The following is an 18,504-nucleotide window of genomic DNA, read 5'->3' as shown; positions in this document are numbered from 1 at the left end:
TGGAACCTCCTCCTGAATAGACCGTGTCAGCTCATTTATCACCAAGGCAAAAAACACTAAAATTAGCTACAAACTTTGTCGTTGGTCCATCGCCATTTTGCTCGTAATTAAAAAAAAAGATTGTCGCTAATTTGTTTCTATGTAAAATTAGCAACGAATTTTGTTGTTTAACTACTAAATTTGTTCGTCGTTAAATTCAGTCTTTTTAGTAATGGACCCTATTCGAATATCGAAACAATTTTTGTACTTCTATTGGGACATGAAATCATCATTGTAGTCTTATTCGGATAGAAACACAATTATTGTAGTTCTATTCGGACATTGAAGCCAATAGTGTTTGGAAAATAAGGGTAAAATATAATATAATTATCAAAAATAATACTGAAATTTAAATAAATATTATTATAAAAATATTTTATCTTAATTAATAAATAAATAATACTTGAGTCATGTTGGACACTATTTTAAAAAAATATTTCAACCATGTGAAATATTTCTCTGAAATTAAACAAATCTTCTCTGAGCAAGTAAAAATTATAGAAATCAACAAAATATAAATAATACAAGCTATATACTGCTCAATGATTTCATTGTAGGGAAAAATTATCTGATTTAAAAAATCAAATCTAATAATAGTATATACTTATTAATTTTTTTACATTATATGAATATATAGATAATACTCTATAATTATTTTTATATGTTCATTATATTAAAACTAAATGTCTAATTTAAAATTTTGAGAAGAATTTATTACTTAGTTTCTAATATATTATTATTAAAAAATTAATAAAATTATTATTTTATTAATTATATCAAATAAATATTGGACAAATAAAAATGCACGGAGGAGTTTTGAGGACGGTTAGTTGGATCAGTGAGGTCATTTTGGTCATTACAGCTCCCTACCTCATTGCATAAAATGATGTTGCCTCAGCATCATTTTGGTCATACACTACACAACCAAATTCTTGAGAAAGCTCTTTAATTTCAACTCAAAATCTTAAAGTTTTATTTTATCAAATAATGGCTGAGAAAAGCAAAGTTCTGATAATTGGAGGAACGGGGTATATTGGTAAATTTGTAGTGGAGGCAAGTGCAAAATCTGGGAACCCAACTTTTGCTTTAGTAAGAGAGACCACAGTTTCTGACCCTGTTAAGGGCAAAATTGTTGAGAATTTCAAGAATTTGGGTGTCACTATTATTAATGTATGTATATAAATAGTATATCGTATGGTGCATTCTTAATAAATTGTACATGCAAGTATATTTTAATTTCTTGTTTTTGAACAGGGTGATTTGTATGATCATGAGAGCTTGCTGAAGGCTATAAAACAAGTGGATGTAGTGATATCAGCTGTAGGTGCAATGCAATTGGCTGATCAAGTTAAGATCATTGATGCTATCAAAGAAGCTGGAAATATTAAGGTTAGTTGCTTCTTATTATTGTTCATAACGGGCTTGAACATGAGATCTTTGGTTAAGAGTAGATGGGTTTTATTTATCTGTTAATTAAACGATGTAACATGGGACAGTAATTGTTGATAAAATTCTTGAATTTGTAGATCACATTTGAATTACAGAATCTGGACTATCAAAGGGATCTTAAATCTATGTTCCTCGGATTCTTCAATAATGTTGATGGTTGCATGTAGGACCCTTCAAAAGTAGTATATTTTTGGAGGATCCAACATGGTGCAGCAAGATATTTGGAGAGTCCGAGCAACATAGCCGCTAATTATGGGAGTATTTGTCTCGTTGATTTAAGGCATAAAAATGAGTTAGATCACGTAACTGTTAACAAGTGTGTGTAAATGCCTCAAATTTGAAAAGAGTATTTCACTAGAGAATCTGAAAATGATTAAGATAGGGCGGATTTAGGTGTATCGGAGGGGGTGCCTTGCCTCCCCTGTCTCAATTGAAAATCTGTATATACGTGTATATTTGTATATATATTTATAAGAAAAGTATAAATATTAAACATGACACTCTTAGAAATATTGAGCCTTGTGGTGCCAGCCCAGAGATTTAAAATTTAGATAAACTATCTTGTGCTAAAAAATTTCAGAGATTCTTCCCTTCGGAGTTTGGTATGGATGTCGATAGGATCAAAGCTGTGGAGCCAGCAAAGTCTACATTTGCTGTGAAAGTCCAAATCCGAAGAGCTATTGAGACTGCAGGAATTCCCTATACTTATGTCTCATGTAACTGTTTTGCTGGTTATTTCTTACCAACTTTGGTCCAGCCAGGAGCCACTGCTCCTCCTCGAGACAAAGTCATCATTCTCGGAGATGGAAATGTTAAGGGTAAGTCAAAAAAAGTTCCTTACCCCTGCCCACCAGTGTTAGGTGGTGACTCCATTGATTTGAATTTGGTACGCGTGCCAACAGAACAGAACAGGTTCATGACGAAACGTCTCATTTTTGTATACTTTTGTTCTGTTTTTCTGCAGCTGTATTCAATGAAGAACATGACATTGGCACCTATACCATTAATGCTGTTGATGACCCGAGAGCATTGAACAAGACCCTTTACATCAGGCCTCCCAAGAATACCTTATCGTTCAACGAGCTTGTGGCTATATGGGAGAAACTGATTGGTAAAACTCTTGAGAAAATCTATGTTCCAGAGGAGCAAATTCTCAAAGACATCCAGAGTCAGTAATCTTTATCATTCGTGTTTAGTCAAGATTGATTATTTCGATTTAACATAGGTAATCCTGACATTGTATATTGTATAATGTTGCAGCATCTCCGATGCCAACCAATATCATACTAGCAATTCACCACTCAACATTTGTGAAGGGTGATCAAACCAATTTTGAGATAGAGCCATCGTTTGGGGTTGAGGCCTCGGAACTTTATCCAGATGTTAAGTACACCACTGTGGAGGAGTACCTTGGTCACTTTGTCTAAATAATCACACGTTTGATGTCTCCGATCACTCGAATAAATTGTTAGATGATGAGTGTTGTCAGACATTTTGTCTGGAAGTATGAATGCCTGTTAGCTGTGTCATCGGAGACGCATTGAATGGTATGTTTTAAGTCTGTTTTTACCGTCCATAATGAGTAGTACTATAATGAAACTATAGAAAATGGAAGACATCCGTGTCTTTTTGCTTTTGCATTGTTGCTCTACCATCTTGTACCAGATTTTAAGCTGTGATGTAATATGAAAGAGTCTTATTGTCAATAAAGATCAATCAAAGAGGACTCTCTAGTCTCTACTGTTTCAATTTTCTCTAGTTTTCTTATGAGTTTAGGTTTCGTATGGAACATAATCAACGGATTCGTTTGCCTTACAATCTAAAGACTTCAAACTAACACATCCAACTTTCAATTCTCTCTTGTTTATAGAATTCGACATTTATGATATATTTTCTGGTTTGTTTGCTGACTCTTCATTTAGAGTGATTTGAACCTATTCCTGTCATTTATTCCATTAGGAACTTATGTAATAGTATCCCGATTAAATAGCTGATGAGCGGATACATAGTGATTGGAAAATATTCCGATCAAATAGCTGACGAGCGGATACATAGTGATTGAAAAATATTGTCAATTTGGTATTGATGATTTTAAATGCTGAGTTATTACCCTACCAATCTACCATTATCATTAATGCTTTAGTTATACTCCAAGAAGTTCCTTTACTTTTTCCCTACTAGTTAGGTAAACCTTCCAACCTCACCTAACTTTTGTTAGGAAGAATATGCTTCTTCATTATAGAACGGATCATGATCCTTCATTAAGTAGAGTGGGGATCTTTATGCGAATAGCCGAACAGATTTACTGTTTACTTTTTCTAGCCAGTATACATAGATTATACGCGATCATACACATATTATACATATATTAAATATAGCCAGTTATTTTAGTTTATTCTTCTTATTTTTACTCAAACTTCATTAATCCTCATTGCCATTATTGTTACATGGGAAAGGAAGTAGAAACGAAAAAGAGGTTGAATAGAAGAAAAAGAATTGACCAATTGCTTCTGTACTATAATAAATGGAATTGTTGCTGTACCTTCAGTAGAGATATATACAATTCATATTGTCCATTCATCCCGTCTCAATGCTCAAGTGGGGCTGCCTTAACAATTTGGAACAGGGGTACTCAATTTCTTCAACCAAAATGAAGTTTTTCACTGGCCCCACGTACACCTTATAAACTATGTTGCTCGGATCCTTCATAAATGTCCTCGCATATGTATCAGATCCTCCAAACATAAATTACTTTTAAAGTAATTGACAAAGATACAACCACATTATTTTTGAAGTATCTGAGCAAAATAGCTTAACAACATTTTCATCTCCCATAACCTCGTCGTCCGCGTGCCGAGGCCAGCCGCTGCGACAAGTGCTCTCCTTGGCAAAACCCCCATAATTTTTCCAGCCTTTATTCTCTCCTTTAGCTCACCTGCAAAAAGAGACTAATAGCTTCAAATTTGATCATAAGACCATATGGAATATCAATTTATTTTTAAAAAAAATTAAAAATTACATAGGTGTAAGGGAAATGAAGGAGGGGACTACAAGGTGGGAATCGAACCCTTGATGAAAGTTCAGATAGCTAACCAACTAAGCTAATAAAATTCCTCATTTTTTAACAATATCCTTACTTGTGTGTTTGATAACAAAGAACTCCCCATTGGCTTTAGCAGTAGCTGACAAACGGACCAGAACAGGAGTAACAATGGTGAGAACAGCCCAAAAGAATAGAATCAAGATAATTGTTTTCCCACTCATTTTGATGGAGAATTTTCATAAAGACATTGAAATTAAAGGAAGATTTTATATATGTTTGTAGTTAGCTACTGCAAGAAGACCTTTTATTACTTAGCTGGCCATGTTTTGTGAACTAATCACATTGATGATAGTTTAAGTATTCCAAACTACTACTAGAAATAACACCTAATTGGACGTGTATGGTATGTGTATAAATAAACTCATTTGTTATAAAAGTCAGATACTATGATGCTAATCTTGTTATTATCATGTTTGGGTTGTTAGGAAGTTGTTATTATGATTAGGCATTCACATGGCATATCTTCGAAATTTCTACCTTCAAATAAACATTAAACTCATGTTTTTAATATATTTCAAATTGGGCACATATCGTGGCGTTTGAAAGAATGAGTCAAAAATTTTCTAAAATTTGAGATAGAAGTGCCTAATAAAAACACTTTACATACGTTTAGATATTCAATTAAAACATGTCATAATTTGAGTATCTAAATCAAATTTACTGAAAAACTTAGAAATTATCAATGTATGACCTTATATCTTTGTAAGATATTATTTTTCACGACTTGAATTTGCAACTCCTTTTGATTCATTCTTTTAGAAGGATAATGCAATTGGAAATTAATTGAACATCAATACACATTAAGAAAAGTAAGAAAAACCTTTAAAACTCAAAAGAAAAAAAAATTAGAAAAAAATAAAAAAGTTAATGCCAAAATTGCCCTTCTCCATTCTGCCCTACCATTACTCTGTGAAAGCCTTCATTTCTCACTCCCACCAATCGTCTCTGCTGCTAAGCCACAACACAGACACCTTGACTGATCAGAAAGAGAAGAGAAAGAGGGCTAAACGAAGAAGGAGGAGGTCAAAAATGGGAACCCTTGGGAAAGCAATTTACTCCCTGGGATCCATCGTTCGAGCGACCGGCAAAGCCCTTGATCGCGTCGGCAATCGCCTTCAAGGCAGCTCCCACATAGAGGAACACCGTAATTTCCTTCTCCTTAACCCTAGATCTCACCTCCTGTTTCCTCTTTTACAGCTGTTTCAATATGATATTGTCTCGCTGATGCATCTATGCTTGTTTATGTTATTGCATTTTATCCAGTCCCGCTTTGTTAATACTGTTTGTTTAGGGGAAAAATGGTAGAGTTTGGACTTTGGAGGTTAGAACATCTGATTTTCAGTGTGAGGACATTTAGGATTTACTCCTAATTTAGAAGTTGCTGTTAGTTAATATATTTACTAATGTTTCAATATTATATTGCGTCTCTGCTGCATCTATGGCTGTTTATGTCATGGCATTGCATCCAGTTGCGCTTAGTTAGTAGACTTTGTTTGGAAAAAATGGTAGAGTTTGGAGTATAAAGGCTAAAACGTCTGACTATCAGTATGAGGAAATTTAGAATTTGCTCCTAATTTTGAAGTTGTGGCTAGTTTAATTGTGTTATTTATGGATGTTTCAATATCTTATTGTGACTCTGCTGCATCTACACTTGTTTATGTTATTGCATTTCATCCAGTTGCACATTGTTAATACGCTTTGTTTGGGAAATGGAGTGGGGAGGTTAGAACATCTGATTATCAGTGTGAGGACATTTAGGAATTGCTCCTAATTTTAATAAAAATTGCATAGTTAGAAATTACATAAATAATGTTATACATTAAACAAAAGAAGACTGTAAATCACAACTTTTATATGAAAAATTTTTAGTGGAAGAAACATTGTGACTCCTCAATTAGTGCAAGTAGTATTCTTCTTGAGAATGTGAAAGACAGTCCTATGAATGGCCAGTTCTCCTGTCTTCTTCAGGTCGTTATTGGAGTTCCTAATATTGCACTTTGGAAATGGGTGTTCAGTGCATATGAAGTTATGCTTTAGGAAAAAGAACAAGGAAAGGACAGAAAAGGCATTTCGGAGTGGGTTCTAATGCGTATCCGTACTCTTATGCTTATTTGAATTCTATGTTCAGTAGTTTTAGGTAACTGATTCTAAGCGCAAACAAAGTACAAGCGAATGAAAGATGTAATATGTTAGAATTGTCCTTGTAAAGCATAAGCAATGCAGCCGATTACTTTGAAGGCTGGTATCTTAAAAGAACCTTTCCTTATGTCAAAGCCTATTTGCTCAGTCCTTTTAATTGATCCCCTGTTACTTATGGTTGGGATCTCGACTAGCCTCTATTCTCAAAAGTTGTTTCGTTGTATAAGAGAATCCCGGGAGAAAGCAAGTTAGACCTTACTTAGGGCGAAAGATTTATTGGATGGTTCATTCCAGTTTGAATAGCACCATTTATGCTTATAAAAGTGGTGCTATCTTTTATTAATGCAAGGAACCTGGTCAAATGTGAGTAGAGTTCTTGCTTCTTTAGAACCTATTTGTTTAATGGCATTAACTCACCCTATTCTGGCTGCATATTAAGCAAATTTCCAAGGACTACTGGTGCTTACAGCAAAGACTTTAGGCAGTTTATATGCCCACCAAGTACTTTACTGATTCAAATTATTGTGCCTTGAAATGGAGAAAGGATCAAATAGTTGGTGTTAAGTTGTCCCACATGGGTTGTGAGATGTGGAATTGGTATCCTTATATCTTGGACAATTCTCACCTCATGACTAGCTTTTGGGGTTGAGTTGTGTAAGATGCATTTCTTTTCATGGTATCAGAGACAAACACATCCCAATTTTGGTTTACCCGTTCTTTGGCCCCTATATTATGGTGTCCATATCCAGTTGGCAGGCTTAGGCGTGTGGGGGTGTTAAGTTGTCCCGCATCGATTGTGGGATATAGAATTGATCTCCTTATATAGTATTGGATAATCCTCTCATGATCTAACTTTTAGGGTTGAGTTAGACCCAAGGTCCATTTCTTATCGGTTGGTTGTTGATTTAAGATGGACCTGAAGTGGAATTTCGGTGTGGATTTCTTGCTAGTCTCCATTATGAATTGAGAACCTGATTGCTATGCTAGTTGCTTCATTCTCCCTTCTAAAACACATAATATGCCTACTAAAGAGCAGGATGTGATATGTAACATGAATAATTATCCAATTTATTGCCACTATAACCAGGAGTCCTCAACCTTTAATGTTCTTCTATCTCCTTTCTCTCTTATAATGTTCCCGTAGTTTAGAGCCCCATCTTATTTTACCTATTGAAGGGGAAACACATCTTTTCATATTCTATATCTCCCAAGCTGGTTTCCCTCCCCCCTCCAAGGGGAAAATAGAATCTCCAATGATCCACAGCAAAGCAGTTCTTGGCATCTGGCTTGAACATTTGATGATAGTCCTATATGTCTCATACCAAACCTGAAACTACATAACAGTATTCAGTCCATCGAAACCAATTTGGCTAATGGAGCAGGAAATGAAATTTGGATTTTGTACAGTCGAGGTAACCTTAAAAAAGATAGCACTATATTGACAAATGCATGAAGACTGAGGGTAGTGGTCTGAGAGTCATGTCATGTTGGCTAAAAGGTCAACCTCTCATCAATCATATGCATTTTGGAGAAGTATATTTGCACTTTTTGTTCTTCAGATGCTCTGAACAGATCAACCTTAGACTGTTGATATCTGTTGAGTGCCGATTGTAGGCAGTATTATGCACTTTGATCTCACAGTATTCTTGTCTATTCACTATCAGATGCTACTGTGCATGAACTCGTGGTAGATCGTAGTTTAATTTGAGTGATGCATTATTGTCATATTTATTTATTTTCATTTGAATTGCTCCAGTTACGCCTCACTGATCCTTCATGCAACAATTCCCAGATACCTTCTCAAACTCCTTTTCTCTCATTAAAAGAAGAAAAAATGTCTTGTTATTTAGCCTTCTAATAATTAGACTCCTTTTTGAGTGGTCAAATTTTGATCTTAATCTTGGTTAGTTACACCTTCTATGTTTCAGTGTCCAGGCATCGGACTCTTATGAACATATTTGATAAAGCTCCAGTGGTGGATAAGGATGTATTTGTAGCTCCAGGTGCCTCAGTCATTGGAGACGTCCATGTGGGACGTAATTCATCTATTTGGTATGGATGTGTGCTAAGAGGTAAGTATCTTATCACGACATTGTTATGATTGGATGGTATGTTCAAGTGTTACATGACAGTTTTGATTCTTAAGTCTGTGTTTCCATGACTCCCCAGTCCCCCGTGTTCTAGTGCATAAAATAGTGAAGTTGGTATGATGGACATTATCCATTAGCAAATAAGAGTTAATCTTTGGTTGTTTGCTGGCCTTCTATATTCTTCCCTCAATTCCTCCATATGGCAGTTATCATAGGGTACTGAAGCTGTGGTATGAGCAGTACTCTTTGAATAGTGTAGCTCTTAATTTAGAGCAAACTATTTGAAAATTGATGAGCAAATGAATTATTTTGGGGGCTTCTTGGAACTTGAACAATTTCTCGCTCGAGTCACTAGTTTCGCATCAAAAACCCAATTTCTGTATATCTTTTGCTTCTCTTGGCGATCAAATACCAATAGTTTCACATCAAAAACCCAATTTCTGTAGATCTTTTCGTTCTCTTGGCGGTCGAATACCAATTGCAACAGTTCAATAAACGCTTCATTGGGATAGATGTAGGAACCTAGAATTGTCTATGGGTGACCATATCTAGATGGTGTTCTCACTACGGCGCTCTCCCTAGTCCCTTCTTTTTGGCATGTTCTGATATATGAAAATTCTTTAAATTTAAAATTTCTTATGGCCATAAAAATATTATTGCAATGATTTAGACCACAAGTTTAAAGGATACGTTTGGAATGTGCCAAAGGTCTTTCGCCCATTCAAAACACCGTCATATAAAATGAAATGGGGGAGTGTTTCTTTCTGTTTGTTGAAAATGCAAGCTGAGATGGTTCTGAAAATACCGACCTTACATGCTAGGAGGATTGGCACAAAACCTTTTATTTTTATTTTTTTGATTACAAGGGAAACCCGCAGCTGCTACCCTTTTTGGGTGCGCATAGGGTAAAACCCTTTATTGAAATCTTTTTTATATATTTGGTGCAAATCTCTTCTCCTCCTTCCTTTCTCCTTGTTATATTATTCTTTTCAATTCCCACAAGGCACTTTAGAATGTAAAAGAAACTTTGACTAAATGCATTAAGCACCATTTGTATGTTTTTGTTTTAATTTGTACATAAGGACCCTAAAGCCCTGTCTTTTCACATACCTATGTATAGTGTGTAATGTGTTAGTACATATCACTTTATTCTTATCACATAAACAATCAGTGAAAATGTGAGGTGTGGTACGGGTGTTCACATCCAAGTCCAACCTGTTTGGGGAAAATTTCAATTTCTCATATGTGACCCATTTATCAACAGGTGGGCTTCGCCTTCCACTTCTCATGAGTTCTCACAACTAATCACTTTGGCAAAATTCAACTTTATTATGAGTTATTTGCTTCTTTGTTTATCTATTCCTCCCTTCTCCACCCTTTTTTCCCTTTCAAGTATCATAGAAATGATTGTCCGTGGGGGTGTATTTTCCTAATCATTTCCATAATTAATAATAACCCCAATACCTTTAGCATCTTTTTTTGTATAGTGATTATTAGTCGGCAAGAAATTTCCCATATTTGCATGCTATATTTTCAGTATTTTAAATTTTTATGTGCCTTCTCTTTTACAGGTGACGTTAACAGCATCAGTGTCGGATCTGGTACCAATATACAGGACAACTCCCTTGTTCATGTGGCCAAATCAAATATAAGTCAAAAGGTGCTGCCAACCATTATAGGGAACAATGTCACTGTTGGTAAGCATTCAAGTCGACCTTAGCATCAGTTGTCTTGGTTTTATGGATAGTGACTTGAGCTTTCTGTAGGTCATAGTGCTGTTGTACATGGCTGCACCATTGAGGATGAGGCCTTCATTGGTATGGGAGCCACACTGCTTGATGGTGTTCATGTAGAGAAACATGCCATGGTTGCTGCAGGAGCCCTTGTGAAACAGAACACAAGGATTCCCTCCGGAGAGGTATTATTTGCAAAATTTGCTTGCTATGCAATTCTAAATTTTTGCTTGCTATGCTATTCTGAATAGACTAGATACAACAGTGTTGCTTATATGTTTCAAAGTCACAAGTAATGTGAATATGAAATCGAAACTTTGACATCCAACTTATGGCTTACTTGACTGGTTTAATTTTCCTGTAAAATTTGACTTATCCCACTGTCTTAACTATGTACTGTGATTGGGGTGCAAAGGAGGTTTAAGACTACCAAGATACATCTTATGTTCTCATTCCATTCTGAATCCTTGTGGTCAATCGCTGGATTTAACTTTCAGCATAAAGCCATATTATGATAGGCTTCTTCTGCAACTAATTATGATTTAAGAGACTTAATCTGCTCATACCATCTAATCGTGAATCTCTATATGACACAGGTATGGGCAGGCAATCCCGCCAAGTTTCTGAGGAAGCTAACTGATGAAGAGATAGCCTTCATTGCCCAGTCAGCAACCAATTACTGTAACCTTGCTCGTGTCCATGCAGCTGAGAATTCCAAGTCCTTTGATGAAATTGAATTTGAAAAGATGCTACGTAAGAAGTATGCCAAACGTGATGAGGAATATGATTCTATGATTGGTGTTGTCCGTGAAACACCTCCCGAGCTTGTACTTCCTGACAATATTCTCCCTGAAAAAGCTGCAAAGAGCATCGTCCAATGAGATCAGTGCCCAGGCAACTCTCGTTTTTGCTTTCTTGAGATTTATTTTACCCCGTGAGCGTCTGTATGGATAGTCATGGATATTGATTGTTGCCCTTCCAAATAATACCAAACTTATTGGATAGCATCGATATGTCATTGCTTGTAGTTAAGACTTTGGCCCCTGGTTTCCCAGGCACTTCTTCAGCCTGGAAAAGGAACTTACACCCAAAAGCCATATGCATTGGTGCTTGTAACTCAGAAATCGCTTTCATAGATGAATTATCCAAATCTGTACTTGGAATAACACAAGACATTAACAGCACATTCCAAAAATACTTTTTTATCAGTTGAAGCATTTCTGTTGGGAACTGCCTTCTTTTGGAGTTCCCCAAATCAGATGGTATAGTCTTATAAATCAAACCACTTTAATCGTGTTTGATCCTGATAAACAATGTCTTTTAGATTAGTAAATTTCTACCGTGCACCAAATTCTCTTCATATTTTTTATATTCTTCCAACCCTTCTTCTGTTTGAGATTCCTCCTAATGGCCATGCATCATTGAGATCCAAGACTAAGTAGCACAGTGCATGTGGGGAAATCAATAACCTAAACCTAAGGCATGTTAGCTATAGTAATGTATAGTATATAATATTAGAAAGCCAAAGATGATTGGCTGATTGGTGTCTGAAGAGCCAAAAGATGAGCAATTCCCCGTGAATTCAGCTTGTCTTATTGTGTTTTTATAATGACAAAAAAGGGACTCTGTACTTCAATCATTGTTCTATATGAGTGATTGGAATCTGTTGAATTGTTTGGTTTTGAATGGAGTCATCTTTGGTCATGAATCTCTCTTTTTACCCTTCGGCGCATACTTGATTTTCACTTTCTCTATTGTAAGGCCTTTTAGAAAAATATATTCTCAACATCTGTATATTGTAAGGGCTCCATAGAAGATTCCTTTTTGGACTACTTTTTCTTCTCACACAAGTGGTCCACTGACTCCACAAATGGTACTTTCTACACCATTGATTGTGGGGTACGAGCTATAGTTGTGTTTCGGGGGACTCAAAAGCTTTAGATCAGACTCTTTATTTGTGTTTTAAAAATAAGACTCTTTATTTGTGTTTTAAAAATAGACACAGTACCAAAAGTGAGTGTATCAATTGATTAACATGAGTTGTTGGGGTTCCTCTACCTTTAACCAGAGATTTGGGAGTGCTACCTCAGAAATGAGTAGGCTAAGAAAGATTTCGGATTAGTTAGAATCCTATATGGATATTGGACATGGTGAAAACAAAAAAAAAAAGTATATCAATTGGACAAAAACCTCAATCAAATGGGAGCTTTCAAATTTGATTGAAAAGAAAGATTTATACAAAATATAAGAGGCATTATTGAAAGGTAGACAAAAATCTGATGGAAGAGCACGAGTTTAGATACGTTTAAGTTACAAATATTTCAACAAAATTGTTAAAAGTGAAATTTATGGAAAGAGACAAACCACCAAATATCCACTGCTCTCTATATTTACCTTTTAGCCTCGTCATATCTTACGTGGATTAGATTATTATTTTTTTGATATTTAAAACAAATATTCTTTTATTAAAAAGCAATAACAACAACAAAAAATTGTAGAGCACTTTTTTTTAGCTCTGTATTCGGAGTCCTATTGAAGACTCGATTAATTCAAATCACGCATTACAGAGTTTGGAGTAGCACTTCCAATAAGATTTTCATTATACTCAAGATTCGAACCTGAGATCTTTGATTAAGAATAAAACGGTCTCATATCTGCACCACAACTCATGTTTATTAGAACACTTCAGTGGCCGTTAATCAATGAAAAGTATAGGCGAGAAAAATAAAAAATTTATATAAACAAAAGATTTAGAAAGAAATCATAATGATTGATGCTAAACGCTTTGGTGTGTAGTAAACTTGAGATTATTATTTTTTTAACTTCAAATAGAATTTATTCAAGGTGGATTTAAAAATTAAATTTAATGAGTTCAACGTTTAAAATTTTTAATAATGAAATTAATAGATATAGTTATATCTGCTCCTGTCCACATGCAGAATGATACAACCAGAATTCCAACGAATAATATTTTCCGTGTCCAGACAATTTTTTAATTTTGTGGCCAACAATTTAGGAGGTACAAAATTCCTAATAATTTAACATGAACAGGCAAGTTTAGTGTTGTTCTCGTAAGAAAAGTTCGATTTTAATTAATTAGTTCATTTTGCAGATAAAAATATACGAAATTATTCATTAATAAAAATTCCAAAAACATATATATATATATATATATATATATATAATAAAAAAGACAAATATATTAATTTGTATTTGGAGGCCATATTTTTTGTCAATACTCATAAAAGCATGATTGGCGCCGTCATCAAATATTAGCTTATTAATCAAAATATCTATGGAGGCTGGATTGAAAATTGAGTTTTAAGCCAAAATTAAGTCTATTTTGGTCCTCCAAATATAATTTTGGATCTCTCTAGTTTCTTAAATTTGCTAAAGTGATGCATTTTTGGTCCAACTAATAAAATGGATCTAAAAAATAATTATAATTATCAAAAATCGATCGACTTTTAAATCAATAGAATATCAAATCGATCTTAGTCCTAGAATGTTTTCTATTTTTAAAACTTAAAATCGATTGAACTTGGTTGTTTTTTAGCCAAAAGTCGGAAAAATTAAAAAAAGACAGCTCGACATTTTATTTAAAAAGTTTGACCAGAATTTTGAACAAATAACCAACCCAGCTCGATTGGCTTTTCAAAATATATTTTTTACTCGATCAGTTATACTAAAAAAGATTTACGTAATAATTAAATTCGATCGACCTTTTTTTTATTATTATTTTAACGCAAAAAACAACATAGCCTGATCGAATATATTTAAAAAATAAAATAAAATTTGAACTTAAATCAATCGAGTCGATAGATTTTTCAATCAGACAATTCAATTTGTTTCGATCGATTATCAGTGCGTCTACAAAAAAAAAATTGATAGTCATCGTTATTTTTTAAATCCATTTTATTAGATAATAGTTAGAACAAAACTGCTCCATTTTAGCAAATTTAAAGACTTAAAAACACTTCTTCTTCAAGTTTATTTGGAGGACTAAAATAGACCAATTCTCATATATAAAGTACATAATTTTTTTTTGGCTAAAAACTCATTGAAAAACAACAAAAGAAAAAGAAAACAAGTGGACAAGTAGTGAACAGTGTTGCAGTAAAGAAGAGAGCCGCTATAAATTGGAGGATTACAGAGAGATAATTAACACTGGGGAAACGGTGTGGGAGGAAGAGGAACATCCCATTAGGGGGGAAAAAAATCAAAAACTTCCATTTTTCTACAAAATTTATAAGGGAATTATGGGAGTTGAAATTCGACCAGCCACCATTAATGGTGAAAATCACAATGACAGTGGAAACATAGGTGCACCAGTAGTACTTGGACTCCAACCCTTTGCCCTTGTAGACCATATAGCTAAGGTGGATTGGTCTCTTCTCTCCCAAATTCCTGGCGAACGTGGTGGCTCTTTCCCAGTACTTCCTCTTTCTTTTTTTTCAATTTTCTTGATTCTTGATTCTCAATTATATACAGTTTATTTGTGATAAAGATGAAATCTTTTTGATTGTTTGTGGTTTTTAAGGTTTGGGGTTGTCTTGATTTTTCAATAATTGATTGTTTTATTGCCAATTACTAAAAAAAAATAGATCTTTGAATACCTAGTTTCAGCTAGCTATACCTTTTAGTCCCCCCTAATTGGATCTTCTGATTCTGTGTGTGTGTGTGTGTGTGTTTAATTATCTTGTTTTAGTTGTGGGGTAGGACAGGGAGTTTGGTAGCTGGGTTTGATTGTTGTTGAGAAGAATCTGTCTAGTGCTTTATAATTTCATTGTGATGGGATGGTGACAATGTCAAAATCCAAATAGAACAATCTATTGATATAGCAAAATCTAGTATATCAGCTAAAGAGAGAATGAGTTAAAACAAGAACGAACCTTTTTGCCGATGAGGTTTGATGTATCACAGAATCTGAAAGGCAGGTTATGGGTGAGATGATTTCAGTTTCTCGATATATCATGAGGTTTTGTCTTTTGTGATTCTAGAATTGAACATTATGGGCTGATCATTGTAAAATAACCTTTTGGGATTCCTACTGTCAATCTGAGACAGAAGATGAGGGAATTTGGCTTGCATTTGATACGTTGGACTAAGAGGGTGTTTTGGTTGAGTTGATAAAATGCATTTTACATTTGATTCATATACTTCCCTTTTCTCTAATCCTTGTGATTCATTCATTTGTTAAAATATTATGTTACTGCATATCTTACCTTCCCTTCTGCCTATGTGTAAACGGTTCCAAGCCCGGATAAAGGATGAAAGCAGTAGTAAAATAGTCTAAACTATGATTTCTGAGTGTTGAGTTCGTTGGGTGTGAAGACTGATTTGAAATATAGGATTCATGTAGCTGACCATTGTTGGTTGGCTTATCTTGCCCATAATTGCCAGCTAGGAGAGGCATAATTTTTATTAAAAAATGGCATGCTAAAATACAAAAACCATGAAATATTATGTTTGCTATAAATGTCCTTATTTGTTCTAAACAAGACTCTGATCCATTTAGTTTCCTTTGTTAACTGAAGGTTGCTGTTGAAGAGTTGAAGCATATACTCAACGAGCTTAATGCCCATATCCTTCCTTCTACTGACAATGAATCCCTATTGAAGACCATAGCTGGAGGTAGTGTTGCAAATACAATTAGAGGGTTGGCTGCTGGCTTTGGGATTAGTAGTGGGATCATTGGGGCCTGTGGCGAAGATGAAGAAGGTAAATTATTTATGAGCAACATGGGCTTTTACAAAGTGGATCTCTCAAGATTGAGATTGAAGAATGGAACTACAGCTCAGGTGACCTCATTTGTTGTATAATAGGATTCTGTGTATAGATGATTCCCCGGTTTCTATTTATGTGTAATTTGTGATGTACAGTGTGTTTGTCTGGTTGACGAAGTTGGCAATCGTACCATGCGTCCCTGTTTGTCTGGCTCTGTGAAAGTGCAGGTGCTTTCCACTTTCATCTAGTTAGATTCAGTAGTGGCTAATGATTCTAATGACGTGTAAAATATTAAACTAAGTGAACCTTATGCTTGTGTTATTATTTCCTTGCTTATCACTTATCAGGCAGATGAACTGAAAAGAGAGGACTTCAAAGGTTCCAAGGTGAGGGTTCCTTATTTGATTTTTTTTAACGCTTATCTCCATCATTTTTAATACAATTAATTGTTACAATGTTGTATGTTTTCCCAGTAACAAGTAGAGTTTGTCTGATCCATTTACGAAATCGATTTAATTTCTACTCGTTGGAGGAAATTGTGGCATTGAAAGCTTCTTCACTTATTTGCCTCTATTTTTGTAACAGTGGTTGGTATTGAGATATGCCATACTGAATGTAGAAGTTATTAAGGCGGCCATCAAAATAGCAAAGGAAGAAGGCCTTTTTGTTTCGCTCGATCTAGCCAGCTTTGAGGTAATTGTTGGCATAGGCTACATGGTATTATTAGAAGTTTGACATTTCATTATTTGCTTTGATTTCTTGAAGCAGAACCAATTACATGTCTTCTCAATTGATACAAAGATCTTATTTCGTTTATTTATTTGAGCAGTCCATAGAAAACAAATTTCATAAGACGAGAATCGGAAACATATAAAAGAACACATGTATGAATGAAACTTAAATTACATCGTTTCCGTTGAACATGTCTGAATAGATTGCAAGATTTTGGGGGTTCCTTTTTTTGTGTATGTGGCTTTCTGATATTCTTAATATATGGCAGATGGTGAGGAAGTTTAAATTACCTCTAATTGAATTATTGGAGTCGGGAAACATAGACCTTTGCTTTGCAAACGAGGATGAAGCAACTGAGCTGCTAAGGTGATTATTTGTCTTTGGGTTAAAACTACGAAATTATGTTTATCAACTACAATATTGATAGGCAATTCATGCAAATGAAGATTTATGTCTTTCCAACATTTGGTGCAGGGGTGAAGAGAAAGCAGATCCCGATGCAGCACTTGAATATATGGCTAAACATTGCAAGTGGGCTGTTGTCACCTTAGCCCAAAACGGATGCATTGCGAAACATGAGAAAGAGGTATCTGTACCTGCTCGGTGGTTCCTGTCATTCTTATAGTACTGGCTACTAGCAATTTAAATTTTCTCTCCATTTCATTTTATGTTAATGTATTTGACCAGCCATGGAGTTTAACAAAGGAGGACTTTTCTAAAAGAACTTGTGGTTTTAAACATGCCATAATATTTTTGTGGCTATAAAATTATGTCATTAAGGTTTAAAACTAATTATTGACTAAAAAGGAAAGAGTGTCACATAAAATGGTTTTTTCCGTTGATAATTTTATAATCTTTACTTAGTGTCTGTTATTAGGGTTATAAACATAAAGTATTATGTTGGTTTTCAGTTTGTGCGCGTTCCAGCAATTGGCGAGGCGAAAATTACTGATGCTACAGGTGCAGGAGATCTGTTTGCAAGTGGGTTTTTGTATGGATTGGTAAGAGGACTGTCACTGGAGGAATGTTGTCGGGTAGGTTCTTGCAGTGGTGGTTCTGTGATTCGATCTCTTGGGGGTGAGGTAACACCTGAAAACTGGCAATGGATGTACAAACAAATGCAGACCAAGGGACTCCAACTTCCAGAGCCAAGCAAATCCTTTGTTTTGACATAGAAGAGTGGCCTTGTTCTGCTGTCACAAGGCTTCTTCATTAGCCATCCCACCCCCCCACCCCTAACTCAACAGAAAGAGCAGCGCTGTATTTTTTTAAGTGCCTACTCCTTGTTATTTGACTTCTCGCGAAGAAATGTTGAACGTAAAAGTTCATATTGTTTAATCTGGATCTTCATATTATTAATTCATGTGTCAAGATTCGGTTTTATATGCAATGTCTTGAAAGCTGCCATTTAACAGAGAATCAACCTTTTACCTCTTAATCGAACATTTTGTTTATATCGATGGTTTCTCTTTGTGATTCAAATCGATTGCAA

The 18,504-nt window shown here is 34.9% G+C and overlaps 3 protein-coding genes across 3 annotated transcripts; all 3 read left to right on the top strand.

Moving 5' to 3' along the window:
* Positions 1-935: 935 nt before the first annotated feature.
* LOC129904372 (phenylcoumaran benzylic ether reductase TP7) lies at positions 936-3,198 on the top strand. The gene is made up of 5 exons (XM_055979937.1): positions 936-1,209; positions 1,294-1,428; positions 2,069-2,306; positions 2,453-2,656; positions 2,749-3,198. The coding sequence occupies exons 1-5, from the start codon at positions 1,027-1,029 to the stop codon at positions 2,913-2,915; spliced, it is 927 nt and encodes a 308-aa protein (XP_055835912.1). The 5' UTR covers positions 936-1,026; the 3' UTR covers positions 2,916-3,198.
* A 2,280-nt stretch (positions 3,199-5,478) lies between these two features.
* LOC129903188 (gamma carbonic anhydrase 2, mitochondrial) lies at positions 5,479-11,849 on the top strand. The gene is made up of 5 exons (XM_055978692.1): positions 5,479-5,735; positions 8,659-8,802; positions 10,392-10,517; positions 10,587-10,738; positions 11,150-11,849. Exons 1-5 carry the CDS (start codon positions 5,621-5,623, stop codon positions 11,432-11,434), a joined length of 822 nt encoding a protein of 273 aa, XP_055834667.1. The 5' UTR covers positions 5,479-5,620; the 3' UTR covers positions 11,435-11,849.
* Positions 11,850-14,664: 2,815 nt separating this feature from the next.
* Positions 14,665-18,395, top strand: LOC129903417 (uncharacterized). Its single transcript, XM_055978969.1, has 8 exons — positions 14,665-14,986; positions 16,091-16,354; positions 16,436-16,507; positions 16,628-16,666; positions 16,866-16,973; positions 17,281-17,378; positions 17,487-17,598; positions 17,924-18,395. The coding sequence occupies exons 1-8, from the start codon at positions 14,813-14,815 to the stop codon at positions 18,185-18,187; spliced, it is 1,131 nt and encodes a 376-aa protein (XP_055834944.1). The 5' UTR covers positions 14,665-14,812; the 3' UTR covers positions 18,188-18,395.
* Positions 18,396-18,504: the final 109 nt, after the last annotated feature.

This window comes from Solanum dulcamara, chromosome 9, assembly GCF_947179165.1.
Source record: "Solanum dulcamara chromosome 9, daSolDulc1.2, whole genome shotgun sequence".
In the NCBI taxonomy this organism is placed as follows: Eukaryota; Viridiplantae; Streptophyta; class Magnoliopsida; order Solanales; family Solanaceae; genus Solanum; species Solanum dulcamara.
Note: the sequence above shows the minus strand (reverse complement) of the source record. Positions and strands in the feature narration are given on the sequence as shown.